This window comes from Pan paniscus, chromosome 16 (genome assembly GCF_029289425.2).
Source record: "Pan paniscus chromosome 16, NHGRI_mPanPan1-v2.0_pri, whole genome shotgun sequence".
Classification (NCBI taxonomy): Eukaryota; Metazoa; Chordata; class Mammalia; order Primates; family Hominidae; genus Pan; species Pan paniscus.
Window position 1 is genome coordinate 42,826,099 of NC_073265.2, and position 14,576 is coordinate 42,840,674.

At 36.2% G+C, this 14,576-nt stretch overlaps 1 protein-coding gene across 2 annotated transcripts in view; it reads right to left on the reverse strand.

The window, feature by feature from the left end:
* WDR72 (WD repeat domain 72) overlaps positions 1–14,576 on the reverse strand; it is a 247,152-nt gene that overhangs the window by 81,932 nt on the left and 150,644 nt on the right. For both annotated transcript variants that reach the window (XM_003827853.6, XM_008953180.5), the window contains 2 exons: positions 13,859–13,938; positions 1,299–1,494 (listed from right to left, as the gene is read on the reverse strand). In XM_003827853.6, the coding sequence (XP_003827901.4) occupies positions 1,299–1,494; positions 13,859–13,938 (276 nt within the window). The remainder of the gene's footprint in view (positions 1–1,298; positions 1,495–13,858; positions 13,939–14,576) is intronic.

Here is a 14,576-nt window from a genome sequence, read left to right on the forward strand (position 1 = left end):
TATAATTACGTGATATGATGAAACAGGAGCTTTTTCACAGAGGTGAATTTACCAGATCATTAAAGCTAATTTTTGGAAAATAAACATGCATATGACTTAAAATAACGATCTAGCTTTATCAAATTATTAATTGAATTTACCATAATCAGCAACTGTCCTGGCATTAAAACATATTCTACCTGTTTTGATCTCTGGCCTTCACTAAATATGCCTTTTCATTTCTCTCTACATAACACTCTCCAATCAGTAATCTCATAAAAACAATGAGAAGAAATCATTAAGTATTTCCAAGAATGACTCCTGTTTTAAGATTTAACATTTCATATATAGTAACATTGCTCCTAGTCCTGAATAAATTAAAAGAAAACCCTTTGTGAGAGATAAAAGAAGTACTTAACAATTTAACCACCTGTAATATGTAAATTTATAACGTTTTCCTGACAAAAACACATATTTAATCACATGATAAATTAATGTATTCATGAAAAGCTTACAATAAAGTTGAAAATTAAAGTTGTACTTTTTTTACAGTTTTTAATTTTTTTAAGTAACAGCTAACATTACGATAAAAATCATAGAACATTTTACAACATAAATTTAGACTCATTTGTTGGCCCTAAACCACAAACATTATCATTAGGAAGTGACAGTGATGAAGTTTGTTATAAAATCAAATGATCTAACCATAAAAATAGTTTAATTTTTATATGATACTTCTGTTGCCTAGAAAAGGAAAACTGGCACATGACTTTTATCAAGGTACAAAGTAAAAGCAAATTTACCCATTATGATTAGGGTATTCCTGTAATATATATCCTATTAAGCTATTGCTGTTAATTCTGCTTTCAGTTTTAATTGCTTAACTTCAAAACATTGTTATAAATAATACAAGCTGTTCTTCTAGCAAATATTTATGATTATAATAGGATCTAGAAGTCCTTCAAACATTTGACAATTATAAGAGGAAATTGATAGCAGAATAGGTCAGAAACAGGGCACTCGGCTCAGCTCTTGCAGAGATGATATACTGTGAACTTACATTTTCAATACTCTCTAAGTAGCAATGCTCCTCAAGTTATGGCGGTGTTACTTCTGGATAAACCTATCCTATGACCTTTTCAACTTACAGTGGGTTTAGCCAGATATAACCCCATCATAAGTCAAGGAGACTAGTGAATGTCTATCACTTGTGCACCATGATATAATCGAAAATCGTTCAGTTGCACCACCATAAGTTGGAGACTATCTATAGTAGAAAAGTTCTGTTGAAAGAGCATACCAATAAATTTTGTACTTACTTTGCAGAGGCAAAGTGTTTCTAACACACTGTAACTCTAGTTCTTCTGTCCATTCCAGCTTTGGCAGCATCTGCTTCATCTCACAGTTACCATTCTCTGCCACGGACACTGGTTGACTGTTGACGGGTATCTTTCCCAAACTCTTCATGTGTTGTTGAACTTCCGCCAAGAGAACAGCTTGTATTGCTTCAGTTACCTGTAAGGTATTTTTTTAAGTGAATTATTTTTAGTATTATTACAAATGCTTGGGTATGTTGCAAAAAATCCAAAGCCCGGAATTTAAATTTGAACAGGTTTCCATAAACAATAACTTTTCATACTTCTAGAATTAGCATCCACAACAACTGAAATGTGGGTAGCAACAACTGGCACCCAGACTTTCACACTGTTTTCTTGCAATGCAAGAGATTCTAAAAGGATACTTGAGGGGCATTTTTTAAAAGTCCAGAAAGCCAAACATTACACTATGGGACAAAGAGGAGTTTTTAATTATTTTTCCTATTTTCATTTCCACCAGAAGATAAAGAAAATTCATTTGAATTTATCCTATGGCTCTTAAAGACAAGGTTAGATCCTCAAACTATGTCTAGCTCCAAAGCATTATTTAAATAAACACTGCATTTAAACTATGCTTTACACAGAAAATTAAAGAAATGACTTCAATAATAAATCTCACTAAATTTTGTGTATACCTATGTGGTTTTACATAGATTAAAGTATTGCAAGGCACGTCTTCCAATTGCTGTGTGTGCCCAGTCAAGGACCTATGGTTCGAAGGAGGGGGAAAGGGACACTTGCCACAGAACATCCAACTAAATTCTTCATTTTTAAAATGAAGAATCTGGGTCATGACACCTCAAGCTTACACAGACTTGGTGGACAGACCTTCTGATCCCTGATTCTATGTCTTTCGAAGTACATGTCCACTCAAGATTCTATATCCTCTGCCCTCAGTGCAAAGCTAGTGACAGTTTCCTAGACCTCTTCCTGGTAAAAGATGAGGCAAGGTCTAGCAGTTAGGTACAGCCCAAGGAAAGCCAGGAGCTGAATTAGGGAGAGAAAAGAATGGACACTGCTGATATAGACAAACTAGGGACACCTTCTCATCACTCTTCTCCAGCCAACAGTTAAACCTTTCATATAGCTACATCCCAGTGCCTTTCATATAGCTACATCCCAGTGCCTTTCATATAGCCACATCCCAGTGCCACAGCATATATATTTTCCCCTCAGAAGTCTGTCCTCTGTCAAGCTGACTCATGTTCCACAATTTGCCACTGGACCCCTCCATTACTCCCAGTCTACCCATAAGCATGTCTAGAGCTAGGGATATGGGACAACACCGAGAGTGGTGACCTAGAGATGCTTTGGCCAAAAACTGAACGTGTATTTATGTAAACAAATTACATTCGGTCTCTTTTGTATGTGATGGTAGCATGTGAGACCTTCAGGTCCCAGGGACATCCAACGAGCTTATTATGATGGCAGATACTTGCTGAAATCCTGGGGCAGAAAAGCTGGCCTCTGACTTTTAAATATAGGAAGCTTCCTGAGAATACTGGAGCAGCTTCCTGATTGCTGATTATCTCCCTGCCCTTGTCCAGCCCACACTCAAATGTTTAAGGAGTGAAAAAAGGCTAAGGAATAGTAGAATATCACTATTGCACACCATGCATACTAACATGAGGTACTTCCTAATCGCAATGCAAGTGAATGGTGCTTACTCATGAATATCATGTAATGAGATATTTAACATCAGAGTATCAATTATGTGCCATTAACCTAAGATATACTTCTGCATATCATGATGCTGGTGAATAGTGCCTATTAATATCTACCATATGAGACCAACCTGGTTGACACGGTGAAACCCCGTCTGTACAAAAAATGCAAAAATTAGCCTGGCTTGGTGGTGTACACCTGTAGTCGCGGCTACTCAGGAGGCTGAGACAGGATGATTGCTTGAACCCAGGAGGCAGAGGATGCAGTGAGCCCAGATTGCACCCCTGCACTCCGGCCTGGATGACAAATATGGTGTGTGTGTGTATATATATATATATATATATATATATATATATATATATATATCACTTCTGAGATATATATATATAAAGTATTATATATGTTTCTTACTAACATATACTGCTATATATATATCACAATATTGGTAAACCATGCTGATTTATGTATCTCACATGATGAGATATATTGTATTACTTATTCATGATGAACAATTTTATAACACTGAAGCTATTTCATTTTAACTTTGTCATACATGTTATTTGATAGCACTGGTTCCATGATGTGGATGATGTGGTAGAAAGAACTAGGGATTATAAGTGAAAAGGTTTGCATTTCCTATTCCACTATGACAGTTACCACAAATCCAACCTTTGACAAGTCACAAACTTCTCTGAAACTTCATGTTCTCACTTACAAAACAGTCTGTGATACTGACAGAAATTAGGATAAGAGCTTTCAGTAACAGAATAGTGCATGGAAATTTCTCTTTCTATACTCATAAATTAAGGATATTGGAGGATATCCTAAGACCCACAATGTGTCCAGACTATATTATACCCCTCAGAATGGGTAGTTTGGCCATATGCCTTCACTGGGCTTATGGCTGGCCTCTCACCCTGGGATGCTTATCACCCCAGAGGCATGCCCACAATTGTGATCTAAAATGTCATCTCTCCCACTGAATATAATATCCTATACAACTTGGATAATCATTCCTTCTTAAAAATATACAGGAATTTATGTATTTTAATTTAATATTTCTAATTATTTGATTTACATGTCATGACTTCACTTTAACTGTTGATTTTTTACATAGTTGTCACCACAAATGCATATTATAAGAATGATGATACGAATATCATCAAAAACAAGGGGAACAGAAATAACTATAGAATAAAATAGATTAACCATGATGAGTAGGGCACTCAGAGCCACAACAGTTAAAAGTGAATACTGAATGGCATCCAATTGGAAAGAAACTCAAAATATATATTTAAACTCAGTGTGAGATGAGAGAAAGGCTGTATCTTCTAAACATGTAATAATGTTATTATAGTATCTGGAATAGAATGGGCACTACATAAATACCAGTGGAATTGAAATAGATTCTGCAGACTTTCAAAAATAAACTATGGAAAGTATAATTTATTGACAGTTTATAACTATCAGTACTTGAGTCTCTCTCTATAAATGTAGTAGATAGATTTTACAGGTAGTCAATAGAAATAGAATTTACTCCAACAAAATATAAAATGTTTATATGGCATTTTATATAACTTTGTAATTTTAATAATGAGCTAGTATTGAGCATTATGGCTATAAAGCTGTCTTCCCGATGTATATAAAGAAATTTCTTCCAAAAGGTAGATATCAAAGAATCATATTCTTTTATGAGGCAATGTGCACAGATTAAAAATAAAGTTTACAAACTCATTGACTGGAAAGAGTCAGCTACAAATCTGGGACATATGCTTATTAACTAAAGGTATTACTGAGTCTTAGGCAAGCTAAAAAGTTTAGTGGTATTCCATAAACACCTTGGAAGAGCAAAATACTGTAAAATAGCATAGAGCATCATGAAGATGCATAAGAACCCCTGTGTCCTGGTTGTTGTTCCAGTGTCTAGTTTTTTTGTCATAAAACATTTTTCCCAACACTCTGCTCATGCTGGCCTTTCATGTCTTTAGGGTGTCTCCTGGAAAAGCAACGTTTCTAGCTGGAGGCCTACATTTCATGATGTGTACCCAGTGGTGTTAGATTATAAAATCCAGAGAAATTTAGTGCAGTACTGGAAACATGCAAATTAGCAATCCCCAAACTTTTCTGTTTCTTTGCTAGCATTTATTTTTATGTTGAGTGTTTAATGTGTGAGAAGCAAAAGAGACAATCTCTAGACAAACTTATTCATCAGCAAAATTAATTCATTCTTCCCCCAACCTTAAAGGCAAACATTCAACTTCTAGAGCTAATTTTGCTCTGTTTTACAAAAGTATTCCATTTAACTAGGGTTAAAATGAAAGAAAAATTGTTAAGGACAGCTAGAGAGAAAGGCCAGGTCACCTACAAAGGGAAGCCCATTAGACTAACAGTGGGCCTCTTAGTGGAAACCCTACATGCCAGAAGAGATTGGGGGACAATATTCAAAATTCTTAAATAAAAGGAATTGCAACCCAGAATTTCATATCTAGCCTAACTAAGCTTCATAAGTAAAGGCGAAAAAAGATCCTTCTCAGACAAGCAAATACTAAGGAAATTCGTTACCACCGGACCTGTCTTACAAGAGCTCCTGAAGAAAGCACTAAATATAGAAAGGAGGGACTGTTACCAGCCATTACAAAAACACACTGATGTACACAGACCAGTGACACTGTAAGGCAACCACATAAACACACCTGCAAAATAACCAGCTAACATCATGATGACAGGATGAAATCCACACATATCAATACTAACCTTAAATGTAAATGGACTAAATGCTGCAATTAAATGACACAGAGTGGTAAGCTAGATAAAGAACCAAAACTATCGGTATGTCGTCTTCAAGATAACATGTCAACCCTCAAAATAAAGGGTTGGAGGAAAATCTACCAACCAAGTGGAAAAAAGGAAAAAGCAGGGGTTGCAATCCTAGTTTCTGACAAAACAGACTTTAAACCAACAAAGATCAAAAAAGACAAAGAAAGACATTATTACATAAGGGTAAAGGGTTCAATTCAACAGGAAGAGCTAACTATCCTAAATATAAATACAACCAACACAGGAGCACACAGGTTCATAAAGCAAGTTCTTAGAGACCTACAAAGAGACTTAGATCCCCACACAACAATCATGGGAGACTTTAACACCCCACTGACAATATTATACAAATAACTGAGACAGAACATTAACAAAGATATTCAGGACCTGAACTCAGCACTGGATCAAATGGACCTGATGTCTATAGAACTCTCCACCCAAAAACAACAGAATATACATTTCTCTCATCACCACAGGACACCTATTCTAAAATTGATCATAACTGGAAGTAAAAACACTCCTTAGCAAATGCAAAATAACTGAAATCATAACAAACAGTCACCAGGACCACAGCACAATCAAATTAGAACTCAAGACTAAGAAATTCACTCAAAACCATACAATTACATGGAAATTGAATAACCTACTCCTGAATGACTTTTGGGTAAATGACATTAAGGCAGAAATGAAAAAGATCTTTGAAACTACCAAGAACAAAGATACAATATACCAGAATCTCTGGGACAAAGCTAAGGCAGGGTTAAGAGAGTAATTTATGGCATTAAATGCCCAGATCAAAAAACTAGAAAGATCTCTTGTTAACAGCCTAACATCACAACTAAAAGAACTAGAGAATCAAGAGCAAAAAAATCCCAAAGCCAGCAGAAGACCAGAAATAACCAAAATCAGAGCTGAACCAAAGGAGATAACTCACAAAAAAATCTATTCAAGAGATCAACAAACCCAAGAGCTGGTTTTTAGAAAAAAATAATAAAATAGATCACTCGCTAGACTAATAAAGAAGAAAAGAGAGAAGATTCGAATAACACAATCAGAGATGATAACGGGGATATTACCACTGACCCAACAGAAAAGCAATCCTCGGAGAATATTATAAACTAGTAATATATACACGTGACCTAGAAAATCTGGAAGAAACAGATAAATTCCTGGACACATGCACCCTCAAAGACTGAACCAGGAAGAAACTGAATCCCTGAACAGACTAATAATGAGTTCTGAAACTGAGGCAGTTAAATAAGCAGCTTACCAACCGAAAAAAGCCCAGGACCAGACAGATTGACAGATGAATTATATGAGATATACAAAGAAGAGCTGTTATCATTCCAACTGAAACTATTTCAAAAAATAGAAAAGGAAAGGACTCCTCCCTAACTTATTCTATGAGGCCAGCATCATCCTGATACAAAAACCTGGCAGAAATATGACAAAAAAAGAAAACTTCCTGTCAGTATTCCTGATGAACATCAATGAAAATATCCTCAACAAAATACTGGCAAACCAAATCCAGCAGCATATCAGAAAGCTTACCCACCATGATCGAGTATGCTTGATCCCTGGGATGCAAGTTTGGTTCAACATATGCAAATCAATAAATATGATTCATCACATAAACAGAACTAAAGACAAAAACCACATGATTATCTCAATAGAAGCAGAAAAGGCTCTCAATAAAATTCAACATCCCTTCATGTTAAAAACTCTCAATAAAGAAGATATTGAGGGAACATACCTCAAAATAATAAGAGACATTTATGAAAAAACCACAGCCAACATCATACTAAATAGGCAAAAGCTAGAACCATTCTCCCTTGAAAATCAGCACAAGACAAGGATGCCCTCTCTTACTACTCCTATTCAACATAGTATTGGAATTTCTGGCCAGGGCAATTCCACAAGGGAAATCAATAAAGGTCATTCAAGTAGGAAAAGAGGAAGTCAAACTACCCTTTTCGAAGATGTCATGATCCTCTATCTAGAAAAGCCCATCATCTCAGCCCAAAAACTTCTTAAGCTGTTAAGCAACTTCAGCGAAGTCTCAGGATACAAAATCAATGTGCAAAAATCATTAGCATTCCTATAAACAACAGTCAAGCTGAGAGCCAAATCACGAATGAACTCCCATTCACAATTGCAACAAAAAGAATAAAATACCTAGGAATACAGCCAACTAGAAAGGCGAAGGATCTCTACAAGGAGAACAACAAACCATGGCTCAAATAAATCAGAGATGACACAAACAAATGGAAAAACATTCCATGCTCATGAATAGGAAGAATCAATATCATTAAAATGGCCATACTGCCTAGCAATTCACAGTTTCATTGCTATCCATATCAAGCTATCAATGTCATTTTTCACATAACTAGAAAAAACTATCTTAAAATTCATATGGAACCAAAAAAGAGCCCGAATGGCCAGGGCAATCCTAAGCAAAAAGAACAAAGTTGGAGGCATCACGTTACCTGATTTCAAACTATACTACAGGGCTGCAGTAACCAAAACAGCAAGGTACTGGTACAAGAACAGACACATAGACCAATGGAACAGAATAGAGAACCCAGAAATAAGATCACACACCTAAAACTATCTGATCTTTGGCGAACCTGACAAAAACAAGCAATAGGGAAAGGATTCCTTTACTTAATAAATGTTGCTGGGATAACTGGTTAGCCACATGCAGAAGATTAAAACTGGACCCCTTCCTTACACCATATACAAAAATTAACTCAAGATGGATTAAAGACTTGAATGTAAAACACAAAATTATAAAAACCCTGGAAGACAACCTAAGCAATACCATTCAGGATATAGGCATAGGCAAAGGTTTAATGGCAAAGATGCCAAAAGCAACTGCAACAAAAGCAAACATTGGCAAATGGGATCTAATTAAACTAAAGAGCTTCTGCACAGCGAAAGAAACTATCAATAGAGCAAACAGGCAACCTACAGAATGGGAGAAAATTTTTGCAAACTATGCATCTTACAAAAGTCTAACATCCAGAGTCTACAAAGAACTTAAACAAATTTACAAGAAAAAAAACTCTATTAAAACATGGGCAAAGGAAATGAACAGACACTTTTCAAAGGAAGACATATATGTGGCCAAAAATCATATGAAAAAAAACTTAACATCACTAATCATTGGAGAAATGCAAATCAAAACCACAACGAGATAATACCTCACACTAGTCAGAATGTTGAAGTCAAAAAATTATAGATTAGAAAATCAAAAATAACAGATGCTGGAGAGACTGTGGAGAAAAGGAATGCTTATACATTGTTGGTGGGAATGTAAATTAGTTCAGCCATTGTGGAAGACAGTGTGGTGATTCCTCAAAGACCTAAAGACAGAAATACCACTCAACCCAACAATCCCATTAGTGGATATATACCCAAAGGAATATAAATCATTCTATTATAAAGACACATGAACATGTATGTTCATTGCAGATCTATTCACAATAACAAAGACATGGAATAAACCTAAATGTCAATCAATGGTAGACTGGATAAAGAAAATGTGGCTCATATACACCATGGAATACTATGCAGCCATAAAAGAGAACAAGATCACGTGCTTTGTACTGACATGGATAGAGTCGGAGGCCATTATCCTCCAGTAAACTGACACAGGAACAGAAAACCAAATACTGCATGTTCTCACTTATAAGTGGGAGCTAAATGATGGGAACACTTGAACACATAGAGGGGAACAACCTACACTGCAACCTACTGAAGAGCAGAAGGTGGGAGGAGAGAGAGGATCAGGAAGAACTACTAATGAGTACTAGGCTTAATGCCTGAGTGATGAAATAATCTGTACTGCAAACCCCCATACACAAGTTTATCTATGAAACAAACCTGCACTTATACCCCTCAACTTAAAATAAAAGTTTTAAAAAAGTAAAATCAAGCTAACATAATTCAACTAACTGCTTAAATGAATGGCTTTATAAGTAATTTGAGGATAGCTGGGCGTGGTGGTTCACACCTGTAATCCCAGCACTTTGGGAGGCCAAGGCGGGGGGATCATTTGAGGTCAGGAGTTTGAGACCAGCCTGACCTACATGGTGAGACTCTGTCTCTACTAAAAATACAAAAATTAGCTGGGCATGGTGGTTCATGCCTGTAATCCCAGCTACTTGGGAGGATGAGGCAGAAGAGTCGCTTGAACCTGGGAGACGGAGGCTGCAGTGAGCCGAGATCATGCCACTGCACTCCAGCCTGGGTGACAGAAAAAAAAAAGATAATAATAATTTGAGGATCGGTTATTGAAGCAGTAGAATGGATACTTGCAAGAGTCTCTATTCTTCTTGAAGGGCCAGCAATACTCATTTCCATTTTACAAATGAGGAAGACAAATAATAAAGAAGTTTAAACTATCTCACAGAGTCATGCATCAGGCCAGTAGCAGAGATGAGAAGAGAACCTTGAAGTCTGGACTTCCTGTAGAGTGGGTAAATTCTCTGGTAGTCTTTGTCCACAGCCAGCATTTCACATACCGTCACAGAATCATAGAACCTTAAAGGTCTGTTAGTCCAAACATGCCCAAATCACATTAAAGTTTATTTGAAGGTCAAATGAACAACTATCAAACATCTTCAAGTGAGAGCAATTTAAGAGAAATGTTCTGTTGAATCCTTCTTTTTAATAATTTTTTCCCCATTTAGGAATTTTTTGGCCACTGGGGAAAAAATCTCACTTTTAATAGATAAACCTTTTTAGGGTGACTGCTAATGTGCTGATAAAGTTGCCTGTACTTGTGTTTATTCCAATTATTACAGAGGTTGCCTGCATAGCTACTCATTCACTCATTAAATATGTATTGACTGCCTACTGTCACTTCTGCTTTTCTGGGCATTGGTAAGAGAGGGGCAAATGAGACAAACAAGGTCACTGCTCTCAGCAAGCTTATATAACAGTGAGAAGACAAAATAAGCAAGCAAAACAGCAAATAATATAATTTTCATTAAAAGTAATCACAGCAAAAAAACTAGGTAATGTGATGATGACTAGATGACTGGGGTTGGGTAGAATGTGGCAGCAATATTAGTTGGAGTTATAAGAGAAGACTTCTTTAAGGAGATCGATTTTTTAAGCAAAGACCTAAATGATTAATGAAGAAATGAGAATTCTAGCCCAAGAGAACAGTAAGATCCTGAGTTCAAATGAGCTTTACCTCTCCTGGAAATAAAAAGAAAGCCAGTTGGGGCTAAATGATGACAGATGTGGTCAGGCTGGGGAAAAAATCACATGCATATTTGCAGGCCATGATAACAAGTTTTTATAGCCATTCCAACTGTGTATATTTAGTATTATAGCATCAGCCCCTATAGTATATTACGAGTTAACTTTGTTTCCCTATAACCAAGAATAATCATTTGTAATTGGAGTTATTGCTATTTTAATCTTGCAAATATGATATGTAATGTATCAAGCTCATAAAAAAGAATAAACTTCTAGTAAACATTCATCGAATCAATGCACAACTATTTATTGTACAATTCACAAAGGTACTGCTAAAATTTTGAGACCAAAAGTAGCCTTAAAGGAGAAAGAAGGATTTAAATTGGACATTGAAGAACCAGTCCTCTAAGTCAACTCACAGATGAGGTACTCTCAGAATTAAAAAAAAAAGACTTATTAAATTACAAAACTATAGTAACCAAAACAGCACAGTACTGGCTCAAAAGTAGACATATGGACCAATGGAAGAGAACAGAGAACCTAGAAACAAATCCATACACCTACAGTGAACTCATTTTCGACAAAAGTACCAAGAACATATATTGGGGAAAAGACAGTCTCTTCAATAAATGGTGCTGGGAAATCCTTATGCAGAAGAATGAAACTAGACCCCTATCTCTTACCGTATACAAAAGTCAAATCGAAATGGATTGAAGACTTAAATCTAAGCCATTAAACTATCAAACTACTACACGAAAACATTGGGGGAGATCTCCAGGACATTGGTTTGGGCAAAAATTTCCTGAGTAAGCACAGGCAACCAATGCAAAAATGGACAAATGGAATCACATCAAATTTAAAAGCTTCTGCATAGCAAAGGAAACAATCAACAAAAACAAGAGACGATCCACAGAATGAGAGAAAATATTTGCAAACTACCCATCTGACAAGGGATTAATACCCAGAGTATACAAGGAGCTCAAACAACTCTATAGGAAAAATCTAACAATCCAATAAAAAAATGGCCAAAATAATTGAATAGACATTTCTCAAAAGAAGACATACAAAGAATAAACAGGCATATGCAAAGGTACTCAACATCACTTATCATCAGAGAAATGCAAATCAAAGCAACAATGCAATATCATGTCACCCCAGTTAAAATGGCTTATATCCAAAATACAGGCAATATCAAAAGCTGGTGAGGATGTGGAGAAAAGAAAATCCACTGCTGGTGGAAATGTAAACTAGTACAACCATTATGGAGAACAGTTTGGAGGTTCCTCAAAAAACTAAAAATAGATCTACCATATGATACAGCAATCCCACTGCTCAGTATAACCCCAAAGAAAGCAAACCAGTATATCAAAGAGAAATCTGCACTCCTATGTTTGTTGCAGAACTGTTCACAACAGCCAAGATTTGGAAGCAACCTAAGTATTTGGAAGCAATTAAGTATCCATCAACAGATAAATGGATAAAGAAAACATGGTACACATACACAATACAGCACTATTCAGTTATAAAAAAAATGAGATCCTGTCATTTGCAACATCACGGATAAACTGGAGATCATTATGTTAAGTGAAATAAGCCAGGCACAGATACACTAATATTGCATGTTTTCACTTATGTGTGGAATCTCGCAATCAAAACAGGTCAGGTGAGATGGCACACACTTGTAATCCTAGCACTTTGGAAGGCTGAGGTGGGAGGATCGCTTGAGCCCAGGAATTTGAGACCAGCCTGGGCAACATGGCAAAACTCCATCTCTTTAAAAATACAAAAAAATGAGCCAGGTGTGGTGTGCATGCCTGTAGTTCCAGTTACTCAGGAGGCTGAGGTGGGAGGATCACTTGAGCCTGGGAGAATGAGGCTGCAGTGAGCTGTTACTGTACCACTGCACTCCAGACTGGGCGACAGAGCGAGATCCTTTCTCAAAAATAAATAAATAAAAAAATAAATAAATAAATAAATAAATAAATAAAAATAAAAATAAAAACAATTGAACTCATGGACATAGAGAGTAGAAGAATGGTTAGCAGAGGCTGGGAAGGGTAGTGTGGGATAGAGGTAGGTGGGGATGATTAATAGGTGCCAAAAAATGTTAGAAAGAATGAATAATACCTACTATTTGATAGCACAACAGGGTGATTATAGTCAATAATAATTTAATTTTACTTTTTAAGATAACTAAAAGAGTATAAATGGATTATTTCTAACACAAAGGACAAATGCTTGAGGTTATGGATACCCCATTCTCTGTGATGTGATAATTAGGCATTGCATGCCTGTATTAAAATATTTCATATACCCCATAAATATATATGACCACTATGTGCCCACAAAAATCAAAAATCAAAAAAAAATCTAATTTCACATAATCAAATTCCCACACATAGGTACTTTAATGTATGGCATATTTTGAAATCAAATAATGGACAATCCTGCTTCAAACTGAAGCTTCAACAAGCAAGAAATTACCTGTGATAGCAAGAACCTCCCTCCCTCAGCCCCGGGCATTCACGCTCCCCTAGTGAATGGTGTACCCTTGCTTATGTTATGGTCCGTGTTTTCCCTCATCTCTATGTCTGTTCAAAGGCCATTTTATGAGGACAAGAGTAACTACAGTGAATGGTGTACCCTTGCTTATGTTATGGTCCGTGTTTTCCCTCATCTCTATGTCTGTTCAAAGGCCATTTTATGAGGACAAGAGTAACTACTTGTATTTTCAGATAGAGGGGGGTATCCATGAACCACAGCAGCAAGGAACTCTTCTAATAACCTCATGAATGTGAATTATATCATACCTGCACAGACTGGTCTCTCCAACAGGAAATTAGCTTCAAAAGTGAAAGGTCAGCCTCAGGTACATGGGATTCATTCTTACCTAGAAATATACAGAACACACTTGTATCTTTAGAGTATTAAAAATGGATAACGGCTCTTAAGATGGGCTGCATATTAGAATCACCTGGGAAGCTTTGTTTTTTATAAACACCAATGCCCAGGTTCAATCTTCCAGAGATTTTTATTTTACAGATCCTGTGGTAGAGGTGGGACAGGCATTAATGCTTTGTAAAAGTGCCACAGATGATTTACATATACAGCCAGGGTTAACATCCATTTGTGTACATTTATACACACACACACACACACAATTTATATGTAATTCTAACAATTATACTAACACATATTCACATCAAAACAAATTCATTTTTACAGCTTCAACACATTTTTGTTCTTTTTGCTGACCCAAGACAGATCACCAAATCTTACAATTCCTTCCTTATACAAATTCTGAAATTCTACTCTGCCATGAATTAGTCTCTATCACATGTAAAATCAAATCAAAGACTTCCTTTGATTTGTCCTTACCCAGCTATACCACTCTGATCAATAGGTAGAGCACTACTGTTTTAATATAACTCATTCTGTTATGTATTATTTCTTCTCTGTTTGCCCTCTCCAGTGTCCTTTCTATTTGCCTTAATGTTCAGTGTGAAATTTTAAGAATGAGTGAGTGCT